This window comes from Ambystoma mexicanum, chromosome 3p (genome assembly GCF_040938575.1).
Source record: "Ambystoma mexicanum isolate Mex_15411 chromosome 3p, UKY_AmexF1_1, whole genome shotgun sequence".
Classification (NCBI taxonomy): domain Eukaryota; kingdom Metazoa; phylum Chordata; class Amphibia; order Caudata; family Ambystomatidae; genus Ambystoma; species Ambystoma mexicanum.
The window spans coordinates 872,735,100-872,749,047 of NC_090925.1; the positions used below are offsets into that span (position 1 = coordinate 872,735,100).

Consider the following 13,948-nt stretch of genomic DNA (forward strand, 5'->3'; position numbering starts at 1 on the left):
ATCTGGCTCATACCTAGGAAATGTTGAACAGACATGGGGAGCTGTCTTGTTAGGAGGGCTAGAACTGCTCCTCCACGGAAGCATACAAAAGGAACTTGTCACTTAACATGTCACCCGGATGTTCTCTGCAATGATGTACTCAAATCTATAAAAGGTTTGATGTGTTTTTACGGGGTAGGAGGTTTCTTTTCACTAGAAGTCATGGAGTGTGTTCTCAAATGTTCCGAAAGTTTGGTTTCAAATTGATCGCCTGACAGTATCAATGTGGGAGAAATGGAGGGCAGAGGTAAGGTTGTTGCAATCACGTAATGACGCTGTCTCTGAGTTGTAAGTAACTGAAATTAATGAGTGAGCTAGGTTTCTCCCATAGTCAAGAAATTGACAACTCTGCCTATAGCTATGGGTACAAGGATTGAGCTTGTTAAGATAATAAAAGTCTTAAAATGCAAAATGAGCAAAGGATAGCACCGAGAAGAATTCACCTGTAAGGATGGGGACGCTGGGTTATCTACCTGTATGTATGCTACCTGGCTGCACAGTTGCAATTTGAAGTACACAGAATTTTGAGGCTCTTGTGGTCATGGAAATGAGAGGTGACATGGCCCCTCAGCTGAAGAACAATCGGGCCAAAGGTATGATGAGAAGGGAAGTGCCCAGAAGACCAGAAAAGCCAGCTCGACAGGTATGGGGTGGTGTGATACAGCAGCAGAGTAGCAGAAGAGTAAAACATGCAATCCCCACACGCCTTTATTGGGTTGATGGTGTGATTCAGAGGCGTAGCCAGGATTCTCTAACTAGTGCGGCCTGAAGCTAGTGTAGTTGCGCTCACTGCAGTGACATTAACATCTGTAAATGCCCCCACGGCGCTGCTGAGCGGGAATTTACAGATTTTGGGAAGGCCTTGCCTGTTCAGGCCTACGCTGCCTACGCCTCGGAACAGTGACGGCTATGAATAGAAAATCCTGCGAACTGGAAAGAAAAATAGATAAAGGTAACAGCAACCTATGTACAGAAGGAAAGTTTATAATATTTGATGAGATTCAATGCGATGGGGTCAAGACAACTAGCGGGGTAATGAAATATGGACAGATGGAAAATTTGTTCAGATTCAGTTTGAGACATTCCAGAATAAACCATAAAATAATGCATTTCCGGTTGCATGTGCCACAGGCGGGAGGGGCACAGATGTTATCAGAGTTTGGCACCATGACAGTTGGCAGCGGCAGAGAAAGTGGGAGGAGGAGTTAGGCGAGGGAATAGCAGGAGGAGCAATGGAAGGAGGACTGTGTGGGGGACACAGCAAGTGGTGTTAGATGCCAGATATAGGCTGATACACTACAGGATTCTCTTCGGGTTATACTACACCCATCACACACATGTATATGTTATGTGGCACGTGGGACAGTTGACAACACCATGTTGCACTTGGCATGGGATTGCCCACTTGATAAACAGTTCTGAAGGGGGTGCTAGGTGATATAGAGCAAATACTAGAGGTTTGACTACATCTCGAGGTCAGACACATGACCCTGCTATACCCCTGAAGCTCTCCAGGGAATGGTTTAGATTGTATTGCCTGGCTTTAGTGCATAGTAAAAAGATGGATGGATTGCACTTCGATGGATGAGAAGAATTCAACCATTGTAAACAGGGTCGATGTCAGACTTGGTGATCTGTAAAGAAGAAAAGGGAATGCTATAGATTGCTGACAAATCCACAAAAGCCCCCTCTAAATATCTTGGAAGACTTCTCCGGCTATACGGTGGGGCAGGAGGTTCGGAGAAGTCTGGGGAAAAGTGAGGACCTGTAAAGTGGTAAATCGGAATCAAGATGCCGGTCAGATAGCACAGCGAGCTAACCACTCGCCCCTGATATCTGTGTGCAGTCTGCTGTGGCAGGTTCGAATCCCAGCAGCGTCAACTCAGCCTTTCCTCCTTGCGAGGTTGATAAATTGAGTACCGATATCTGTGGGATAATAATGGCTTCTGTTATTGGAGCACTCTGAGACCTATGGGTGTGTAGCGCTATATAAGAAATACATTATTATTATTAAGATAGGAGAATAGGGAAAAAGATCCTGCAGGGACAATGGTCTAGGTGACACCCACCCTGAGGAATAGAATAAGGATGTTAAACAGGTGATGAAAGCATGAAGAAAGGGCGGATAAAGTTGGAGGAGGTAGGTGGGGGAATTTGAAATGATTAGCTTAATTGTTACAGTTTACATTAAAAATATACAAAGGGGTTGGAGTGTAACCATAGAGAATGAGTGGCTTCACTGCAACTGTTTAAAAAGTGAAGTTATTGGGTTGATTTGAGGGTGAGCAATGAGATCATAGAGATTGCTGGGGAGTTCTTGGATGTATCCTGCTCACATGCATACATTTATATTTCAGGGGTGCAGCAACTGGAGGCCATGAAGCCCCCTCGCCTGATCAAGACTCACCTGCCAGCCCAGCTTCTGCCCAAGTCCTTCTGGGAGACGTATTGCAAGGTAACGCTTACTAGGGTTGGTTGTGGTGGCTTCCATTTATAGCATCAGAGGGTAGGGCAACAACCTAATTACGATCACTTGCAGAGAAACAGTAACAGCAAAGGCTGAGCCGCAGACTTGGAAGGGTGTAAGGAAGGATGACAAGGCAGGATGACACTATTTCAAAACCAAAAAGTGGTAGGACTACATTTTGGCAGTGATGTGGAAATAATACCCATTGACTAAAATTTGTTTTTAAGCAGTAAGAGTCAACAGCAAAATGCATGATGAACAAATATTAGAGCATCATACACAGCCAGGTAGACAATGTTAAGGCACCTGCTAAATTCTAGCAGGTGGTCCATTTACATCACATCAAGCGAGAGAGTACCAGTAGAAATGAGAGGCCCTCCTTGATGAGAAGGTCTGTGATAGCTGGCAGCAGAAATGTGTAAGGAATAGTCAAGAAGCTGAGAAAGTTAAAGGACCTCTTAAAAGGGTTAATGTTCTCATAAATAACACAGCAGGTGGAAGTGGTTGTTTAGGACACGGCCATGCACAATGGGATGTGCAGTGTATGCATATACACCAACATTCTCCCTCAAATCTGAAGATGTTTTACATTTTATAAAACGTTTCAGACAACGGGGCATACAGCCAAGGCCCATGACTAAGCCAGCAAATCCAGGATGTCTGGCAGAATTACAAGGATATTGTTGGTGGGACCAAATAGCTGTTTCTTCAGAAAATGAGCAACATAGATGGGCTAAAAGCATTAGCAAAATCCCCACTGGGGATCAGGATGACTTGTTCCCTTAAAATTTCGAAAGGTGCCCTTTAGTTCTTACAACTTCCGACAACACTAATGTACTGGACAGTCTTCGCATTGGCAGCAGGACCTTGCAGTAATTTCTTTTTGAATATATATTTTTTGGGTTTTGTCACATATGGTTGTGCCTTAGCACAAACCTATGGCCAAAACATGGCTGAAGAGAAGAGCGTGCAGAAAAGGTGAAATGTAGTCGGCATGACACCAGCAATGCTACTGTTAGGGAGAATTCGCATAAATGTGCTAATTCCCTTCACCTTAGAGACCACCAGCAACTTTGCTGGATTTTGAGGACTTGATTTCTTTTGCTGGAGAGAGTGTGAGCCTTTTTTCCCCACTCTCTCATGTATTTTGATGTGTGTTTCACTCTTGTGTTCTTTGATTATGGGGTTTTAGATAACTCCATAGGCATCATCTTTTCATGTGTGTCACACAGCACATTCAGTGCAGTGACAGAGGGATGTCTTTTAGACTTCCCAGAGGTTCAAATACCTTCTCTGGGATAAACTACTGTTTCCCACAGAATGTAAAGTGAAATTGATTTTACTAGTGTTTCCAAATTCCTAGATCCAGCACACAATATCTTACAATAGAGTGCTGGAGGGGTTACATAGTATCCCCTGTGTCTAAAAACTCATGTAGCAGTCAAATGCTACCCTTTCCTATCGAAATGGCTGGTGGCAGTGGTTTTACAATGAACTACCATGATTTTTTCCGACCACGAACACCGGTAGCTAAAAATCGCAGGAGCCATGTTTTTCAAGATGGCACCTTAAGCCCCTTTGTTTAAACAAGTCCCGGTCTTCTTTTTTCAGCATTTCCTTATGGAAAGGTCCTTCTAGTGTTTATCTCTGCGCGCCAAACTAGGTTTGGTCCCTTTGTTACCATGCCTTTGGGGAGCTTCGGGACTGAAGATCGCCTCTGGCGTCTGAGTGTCTGGGGTGGGCAGGAAGTGAGGGAGGTGCCCGAAACTCCCTGTGCTCAGTCTTCTAGGAGACCCAAATGCACTCTGGTGTGATTGGCTGGCTGACAGTCCGGCAAGGAAAGCCACCCTGCTGGGTGAGTCACAGCTAGGCTGGAATGAAAGGGAGAAAACTGTTTAAAAGGCGACTCTCTTGACTTGGAAGGCAGAGCCGACCACTGGAACGAAAGAACCGAAGACGAGCTGGAAGAGGACAGCTGCTGCAACTCCTGGACTGTTGGTTTGCCAGGTGAAGCCCTGCTGCAGGTCCGAATAGCCACGTTCACCTCGACAGAGAAGTCCCTTCAAGGACGACTTCTTCCTTTGAGTTGGTGGGACCTATCAACTCGTAAGCCACCTGGATACCATTCTCGGAGCTGGTTAGGTTTAACCAGGGAGAGGGAGACCAGCTTGTGTGCTTGACAACAGCTACTCGAACCGAAGGTCTTCCATTTGCCAGCTTTTTTGACCAGTCCCCGTGCAGTGCAGGAGTCCACCGTTGTCCTCCCTCTTGTCCCCACGACTGAGGCTCAGGAACATCGAGATTTGCAGGAACTGCCAGGAACCAACGTCTTCAGCTACATCTTTGTCTTCATATTAAGGTACTGTGCCAACCCGATTGAGAGAACGTACCTCTCGCTGTGAAAGTTTGTGGAACTTTCCCAACTTGCAGGCATAATCAGCTTGTGACCCAACATATAATTCTTTTTCATACAAACTACTTCTGAGAACTTTGGCAAAGACTTTACCGTTCACTACCAGAACTGCTCTTTCCTATCCAAGACACTAGTGCATTGACTTTGACCTAGGACTATTTAATCAAATTGACTCTTCTAGTGAACTGAAACTATTTGCACTGCCTAAGAAAGTATTTGTGATCCATTTTATTAACTTGTGCCTTTTTACTCCTATTTAAAGTGACTGAAATGCCATTTTGCTCCTAATTTACTCAGAAACTTATTGGTTTGATACTGAAGCTTATTTGTGTATAATATTAAGTTGCCTCCTTCTAGTGAATGTTTTCTAAATGCCTGTGTAATACATTTATAAGTGTTTTACCAAGAAACCTTGAGTGTAAGTGTCTACTTGAACCACTGTGATTGGAAGACCTCTGTGTAACTTCATTTACTGCTCACATTCCCTCTTGAGATAAGCCTGGCTGCTCAGCTCGCTACCAAAAACTGTGTCGTACATACTTATACCAAAGGTTGGTTTTGCTTGCACCTGTAGTCCTAATTATGTGTGGTGGTCCCAGAGGATACTGCATGCAATTCTGCCTAACACAGCTACTGGCATACTTTGATTGCATATCAGATTGTTACTATTCGTCCTACTCACAATCTTTGTTCTTTATCATGGTACTTCACCTTCATCATATTCCTTCGCTTCATTATATTCATTCCAATGTGTCCCTCTCTGCCATAGTCTTTCTATTTCGTTATTCTGCTTCTCCATCATAGTCCTTCTTCATCATAGGTTCAATACTCCGCTCCCCGTAGATCTGCTCTACAACTGGAATCCAAATCCAGCCACAGCTGATACACAGCTGCTGTCGACCTTTCTCGTGGCTGGTAAGAAAGCCCACTGCCACTCAAATCCTCACATCTGCCCTTCCAACCTCAATGCAATCCCCTCCCTATCTCCTACCCTACTCCACCTTCCTCTCTTCCTGTCGGTGATAGATGTGAGTGCCCACAATACTTCTGTCACGACAGCCCTCGCTGAACATTTGATGCACACTGCTTACTGCACATCCATGTATGGTCATGGTACGGAAGAAGACGTAGAATTGTCTTTACGGCCATACAAAAACATTATCACTGACTAACTCTTCCGCCAACAACACGCACAGCTGAGGTAGCCGCCAGTCTCTCTGGGTGCGGCATGGCCAGCAGGCGCAGCTATGATCCTCCACATCGCTTGACATCATATGTCTAACACCTTCTTAACGAAACCTGAACCAACGTGAAATTGCTCCACTTGAATGTCTGCACCCTCATACACACCTACTGTGCCCCAATATGGCACCAGCATGTGCCGTTTTCCTTGTCTGAATGCCCCCAGACCAACTCGGTATGGCTTTACTGGCGTGCGCACTACACCTTACTCGTTACTAGGCCTATCATAGCTCCTCTGTGACCCTGTATTCCCATCGTACCGCAACATGGACCAACAGATCAGGGTATATCTCTTGATATACCGTATTAGACATTGGGCTTCATTATGAGGTTGGCGGTAACCGCCGGTGCGACTGGCAGGTTACCGCCAACCTTGTAACACTGAATCCGGCACTTGACTTCCTGGTGCCACTGGGATATTACAAGTCCTGGCGGTGCAGCAAGTCAGGCGCCAGATTTCATAAGTCCCCATTCCCGTAGAGTCCCATGGACTATAAGCGAGTGGGGAGACAGAAGCACCAGCATTGTTGCTAACGGTGCCTGTGCTTCTGTGAAGACTCTGCCTACCGTGGCGGATGTGCCTGGCAGAGTCAGACCTGTTCGGCTCATCGACTCCGGCAGGAAGACGCGTAGTTTGGCGGTCCGGAAACATGGGTGCCGGTTAGCTTACTGGCACCCTTGTTTCCGGACCGCCACACTTGTAATGAGGCCCACTATCCTCATTACTCATGTATCTAAATACAACTATACTGCAATGATGTATGCTAGTAATTATCCAAGACTTATAACCCCCATGTTAGCCATGCTGTTTCAACTTTCATTGTCATGCACTTTGCTGTGACCTTCCTTATGATTACCTGCACACTTGATGTAGCCCCCGTACCATGAGGTGAGGCTTTGCCAGAATGTGCATCTACACAAATGTTGCTTCCTTATGCTTACCTGTACACCTCTTGTAGCCCCGGACCATGAGGTAAGGCTTTGCCAGAATGTGCACCTACACAAATGTTGCTTCCTTATGCTTACCTGTACACCTCTTGTAGCCCCGTACCATGAGGTGAGGCTTTGCCAGAATGTGCATCTACACAAATGTTGCTTCCTTATGCTTACCTGTACACCTGATGTAGCCCCAGTACCGTGAGGTGAGGCTTTGCCAGAATGTGCACCTACACGAATGTTGCTTCCTTATGCTTACCTGTACACCTGATGTTTCCCCGTACCTTGATGTGAGGCTTTGCCACAATGTGCACCTACACAAATGTTGCTTCCTTATGCTTACCTGTATACCTGATGTAGCCCCCTGCACTATGAGTTAAGGCTTTGCCAGAATTTGCACCTACACACATGTTGCTTCCTTATACTTACCTGTACACCTGACATAGCCCCCTGTACCATGAGGCCAGGCTTTATCAGATTGTACACTCACAATCTACCACTGTGTTTTAACCGTCATGCTCGGTCCCACGGACTGTACTACTGCACTTGTAATGTAAATTGTGCCTAGATGCCTCTGGGTTTTGTTCACTGTTATGCCTAACATCTTTTTTTTTAAGACTCCAACAGTGAGTGGGTTAGAAGTTTCAGGTCTTACGTAGTGCAGCAGTGTTTTATTGAGGAGATAAGCCACAAAGTAACAGGCCCACCCTGTGGGTAAGGGCCTGCCGCACAAGTTAAGTGCCCGCCCACTGAAGGGCATACCCCTATTAGCACCATTGTAGCATGTTTTTAAAAAAAATGAAAGTGTTTTCTTTTTGTGCGTGGGATGCCTTGGAGCATCCTGTTCACGGGGGACAAAATACTCTACCAACATGGCCACCATGGATTAGGAACTCCGCGCTCCGTATAGAGCCCCTCGTCCATTTCCATGGCAGTCAGGCGACGGGAGCAGCAGCAACTGCGGCGGAGGTGCTTGTAGCTGCAGCGAAAAGGAAAGTGGGATTGGGGGGAGAGATTTATTTAAAAGCGGAGTCGGCTGAGCCAGCCATCAGGCGGCAAAGAAGGCAGGCTTTCACTGGCAGCACCAGCCCGCATTACTAGCCACCTGATTGGCTGGCTCCACCACCCAGGGTGCTAATGGGTTTAATAGAGGCTGAGTATGATTTAGGCTGTGTAAACTGCAGTCTTTGGGTCTCAGCTACCAATTTAAAAGGTTAGATGTATTTAAACAGCTAGCAGATGCTAACAGCTGACTTAATAACTGTTGCAGTATGACCGGTCCTTCAAGTTACATTTCATTTGAGCTTGGTCATTTCTTAATGAGGCCAACACAAGGTGATGCCTATAAAGGTAAAATGTAGTGAACAAATGCAAAAGCAAAAACTATTGGCTTTGAAAATGTTTTTTTTAGTACAATGCACTAATAATGTGCAGCTCCTTTTCCTTCCACTCCTCTCTGTTTACCTGGTGTTAGGTGAACAGGGATATGATATGATATGATATGGCATTTATAAGGCACCTGATCCGCGCTTCTAGTTGAACTTCCTTCTTCGCACCTCACTCACCTTCATTCTGTTTTCAATTTCGCCATTCAGCTTCTTTTTCTGCTTCCCCCTCGTTCTCCCATTTATCCTACACTCCTTTCCATCTCTCTACTTCCATTCGATCCCCAGCTTTTGTGTCACTTTCTCCATCTTATCTTTAAGTGCAATCATGGCCTTTTCCCAACCTACCTTTCTTCCTTTATCTCTTTTTACATCCCTTCCTGCTCTCTCGGCTCCCAAACCTTCATCTCGTTACCACCAAACCACCCTGCACCTCCTCGCGCTTCCGTTCCTTCGCTCTCTTGGCCCTCAGACACTGGAACTCTTTACCGTCCGACATTCGCACTGCCCATTGTCTCCACATCTTTAGTTCTGGTCTCAAAGCTCATTACCTTCTATCACTCTCTGCTTAAATCTTCTCTTACTCAAAAATGTTACTTTTGTTTACTTGGGACTAAGTTATTGTATTGTTCTGTACAGCGGGTTGGCGAAAGAACTTTATAAATAACAATAAAATACAAAATACATAGGTGCCTCAGGGCCAGGGGCTCATGGCAAGGGTCCCCCATCAAAAACATCCTACTATCCTCTCAACTACCTTTTTATTTAGTCTCTGATGTCATTTAAAAAGGTTGCCAGTCAAGGGCTGCATGGGATCTTGCCATCTGCTAATTTGTTTAGGGAGAGTGGATCTAAATGTAAAAATAATTTACAAATGCATTCTTTCCCTTTCTTCACAAAGCAATGTCTCCGATATGAATAGTCCCAGACTTAGTTCCTCTACCGGTTCACTCACAGTCTTTGACAGAAGTTTGGCTGGGCTGCTGAGGTCTCAGAGTAAAATTATGTTTCATGTTCCCTGATGATGCAAAATTCACTGTGGCCTGGGATCACCCTCTAATCTATGCTGCTTGTCTCAAGGGAAAGGGTGGTATAAATAACACGCAGATACAGGTTCACTGGCTTCTTTCTTTTAATCTTTGCACTGGTCAACCCTTTGCCCATATGCGAGTGCGCGCATCCCCTTTAGTCTCTTTTGTGTGTGCGTCAGGGCTCTTTGCACACAGTCTTGTCCTTGTCCTTCCCGGACATGACATCTTCCACTCTCCAACAAATAAATGTTCCTTACTCACAGTTCTGGTTCACATCTCTTCAATCAACCTTACTGGTCTTCTGATGCATTGTTTGGGTCTGGCTTGTCACCCACTAGTTCAGCCTCCTCACTTCTCAACCTTGCCTCATCGCATCTTTCTGTATCTTCCTCTTCCTGGTTCTCGCCTTCTTCTTCTCGCTATAATCTGAATTGAGACACATTTTGTGAGATGACTCTGGCCGGGGATAGAGGAGTCACCATCGATCCATTTATCTGGGATACAATCAGGTGGTTGGGGTCAAATGTGGATTCTGATTTCCCCTCTTGCTTTCGAAAGACAAGAACCTTGTCCACGGCCTGCAACGATGACAATTGTGCATTCCGTCTCTCATCCGCATACATTTTCATTCCTTGTTTCTTGGATACGTCTGTACACCTCAGAGTCAGGGTATCCCTTTCTGGGGCACTACTGACATAGGGAAGTCTTGTTTTGTGGAGTATGTGCCAACCCCTCCCCCTCAACTGCATATGGATAACATGATAGACAGATCAAATAAGTTCACTCTCCCATCGATCATTGCATAAATCAGGATTAGATTTCCTTTAAAGTAAGAAGTACACATTGCACTGCACACATTTGTGTTGGGATGACCCAGGAAATGAAGGGTACTTTTAATGTTACACACACTCCATAAGTGCACAAGGATACAAAGTGAGAGATGCGTAGTTAAATAAATAATTGCTCTCTGATGAAAAATTCAGTGTCGGACAAAAATATATTTCAAAATGGATACTCAAGTGCAAAATGGTTTCCAGTCCAAGCCAGGTGTGGAGGACTAGGAACCATGCCAAGAGTTTTCAGACAAGCAACAGAGGCTGATGCAGTTGGAGACAGTCTTTGGCAGCATCTTGCAGTGAGTTAATTAGGTTTGTTAGCTTAAAAATGGAAATTGCCAGAAAAAGCAGACAAGACTGTGATAAGGCCATATAAGTAAGAGAAGCTTAGATACATGTATCCATGTTATTATTGAAGAGGGTACAACTTGTGTCATGCAAGCTATTCTGAGAGACCCGCTCTATTATTTTGGCAACCATAAAATACAATATATATATTTCTCCAACAGGATATATTTGCTCTAAGGCTGTTAAGTACTAAACTAATTTGGCAGGACCTCAGCAATCAGACAAGGATTAGATATTGATGCGTGACAATGTTCTTGGCAGGAGTTAAGCACTGTCACAGTTATGTCCAGCCAAGTCTAAAATAAGAATATCAGTTTTGTGCGTCAGAGAAAATTGTGGATGCCAAATATGCTAATGTGGCTTGTTGTACACATAAGATAAGCTATCCAATGATACTGAAGGAATGGTTTTTCTCTGGCTGAATTGCCCTATCAAAAGCATACCCTGTACAATGTGGTAATTTGCATAAAAAATTGCATAATCTTAAAAGACTATAAAGCAGGTTAGAGGCACCTTCCTTCCAAATAACAGTGCCGAAGGACATCTCGCTGTCATCCCATCTGGGGAGTTCCTGTAGTCCCTGAGCAGGTTGCATACTGCCTGATTTAATGACATCAGGCTCAACTCATTTTGTTGGAGTACTTTGAGACTTCCCATGAACTTCTCTACCATCCCATTTGCTTGATGCCATAATGGCGAGATTTTTCTGTGGTATATACCCAGGTAGCACATGAATCGGGTCGAACTCCATGCTAGTAAACGGTGGCTCATTATCTGATTTTAATATCTCTGGAATGCTCCATGCCGAGAATATATTGTCCAGTTCCGAGATCACCGTGCTAGCTGCCGTATGATGAGATCATCTGCACGAGAGGGAAACAGGACAATTCGTCCATCACAACCATCCAATACTTGAACGGTCTGAAGAAATCAATGGCTACGTGTGTCCAGGGTGCTTCAGGCATGTCTGAAATTCTGAGCGGTTCAGGGTTGTTCGCTTTGTATGTGCATTGACATAGGTGACACTCTTACTGTGTTTTCCACCACTACATTGATCCCCGGGAACCACATGGTGTCCCTTATCTGCCGCTTGGTGGCCACCATACCTCTATGGCCTTCATGTGCTAAGTTCACGACTTGCTGGCAGAGGTCAGAAGGTATGACTATGCGGTCCCCCTCATGACAAGCCCTCTTCCACAGTTGAGGGCAGCTCATTCCTCACTTGCCTGAACACTTGTAGCACTTGCTGCACTATTCCTTGTGCGTCACCTGTCTCATCCAGTCATATTTCTCTCCATCATTGGGATGCTATGAGTTCTCTCACCTTCCTCAGTATATTGTCTTTCAGACTGTGTTCTCTCACCAGCTCCATTGTGAGCGGCTTCAGGGGTCCTCGATGTGCGAGCAAGTTAATGTACTCCTCTGATATTGGGGGCTGTCTTGTAGTGTCTGGGAGCGGGTGACGAGACATGAAGTCTGCCGGGTTGTACTCTTTCCCTGGCTTGTGAACTATTGTAAAGTTCAAACCCCATCTTTCGATTCTTGGAGGCATCTTGGATTTGGGTTTCCGTAAATGCTGACTAGAGCTTATCACGATGGTAAATCTCGGACAGGCTTTTGGAAGCATATGCAACAATTATCCTTGGGGTCTCTCTCCCTGGTTTATGTTGAGCGATAATGCACCCAAACCCACTGGGCTAGTGTCCAAAGTCAGTTCTCTGCACTTGGCAGGGTCGAAATAGGTGATAAAGTCTGCTGATGCAATGTCTTTCTTGATCTGATGGAAAGCCTCCTCACATTCAGGGTCCCACTGGAATTCCTTCCCTTGTTTGGTGAGGTCCCTCAGTGGAGCACTCTGCTGGTGAAATCCTTCAGATACCGGCTAGAGCAGCTCGCCATCCACAAGAATGACCATACTTCACTGACGTCTCGTGAAGATGAGATGTCAATGATGGCAATTAACTTTCTTGGATCCAGGCTCATTCCTTTTTGAGGGAACAGGTGCCCTAAGAACCTGAGGTGTGTCTTGTGAAATGCGCATTTCTCCAAATTCAGTGTCAACCCTGCTTGAGATAAAGCAGCACATACCTGAACGAGTGCTGTCATCATCATCATCAATAAAGTTTATTCGGAAAAAAAATCCATAAACCGAATTACAAACAACAATGCACAAAGTTCAAAAATGATTAACAACAATTAAAAAGAGTCCATACAAGGCATAATTCCTAAAAAAAATATATATATAAAAAGCATTGAAATAACAAAATAAAAGAAAAAGCATGTACTATCTCATCTTACAAACAGTTTGTTCCGCCAATACCAGGCTTTTCTTAAAAATTCTAAACAGGTCTAACCTGACTGAAACCTGCGTTTTTATGCAGGGGTTCAATAGTCCTCTTTCTTATGTCCTGATAAGCTGGACAAAACATTACAAAATGTAAGAGATCTTCCTCTGGCCAATCACAGCAAGGAGAGGCTATGGACTGTTCCATACACGACCAGTTCTTTATTCTCCTCCTAAGCCATAAAGAATTAAAGCGTGCCTGGGTCAATGCCCAGCGATCAGAAGGCTTATGGCTGTGCAGAGGATGTGGCTGAATGCCCTCCAAACCAGAAATAAGCATATGCTTTCTATTAGACTCAACACTAAGCCCAGATGTTTCTCTATTTGACAGAATGATTTAATGAAAACATTTCTTATATTTGTTAAACGCAACCGGTAACAAGAGAGCAGAAGGACATTGCAGGTTCTGAGCGTTCAACTGATAAATACATTTGTAAATATAAGACAGCCATGGCATTTTAGATCTTAACAGGCTAATGATCAAAGCTCTGATGATGATATGTGTTAGGGTGGCTTTTGGATTTGACCACACCACTAACCAATGCGACAGAGGGGCCATCTGCCACTCATCAACAATATGGGTGGGATTCCAAGTTCAATATGTGTAGCAAAATTATGTGCTGAACTCGGTAAGCCAAGCAGTTATTTTTAGAAAGGTGTTTTCCATCATTTCAATTGGGGTAGCTTTCTCCATGCCCCACAGGGCTTCCCCATAATTGGTAGCAGCCTTTGTTTGGGCTCCAGATACCTCCAAAATCAGCTTGATCGGTTGCCCTGAAAACATGTACTGGAAGCGAGACAAGCCCTCAAGAGCTTGCTTCATTTTCAAGCACAGCTTCTCTGTGTGACAAGACCTCTGCCAGTTTTCACTGAAAGTGACTCCAAGATAATCAAATCTGTCTACCCT

The 13,948-nt window shown here is 44.7% G+C and overlaps 1 protein-coding gene across 2 annotated transcripts in view; it reads left to right on the forward strand.

Annotated features, from left to right (window-relative positions):
- The window catches only part of LOC138581035 (sulfotransferase 1 family member D1-like), a 209,974-nt gene that overhangs the window by 68,783 nt on the left and 127,243 nt on the right, over positions 1 to 13,948 (forward strand). For both annotated transcript variants that reach the window (XM_069652059.1, XM_069652060.1), the window contains one exon: positions 2,397 to 2,494. In XM_069652059.1, the coding sequence (XP_069508160.1) occupies positions 2,397 to 2,494 (98 nt within the window). The remainder of the gene's footprint in view (positions 1 to 2,396; positions 2,495 to 13,948) is intronic.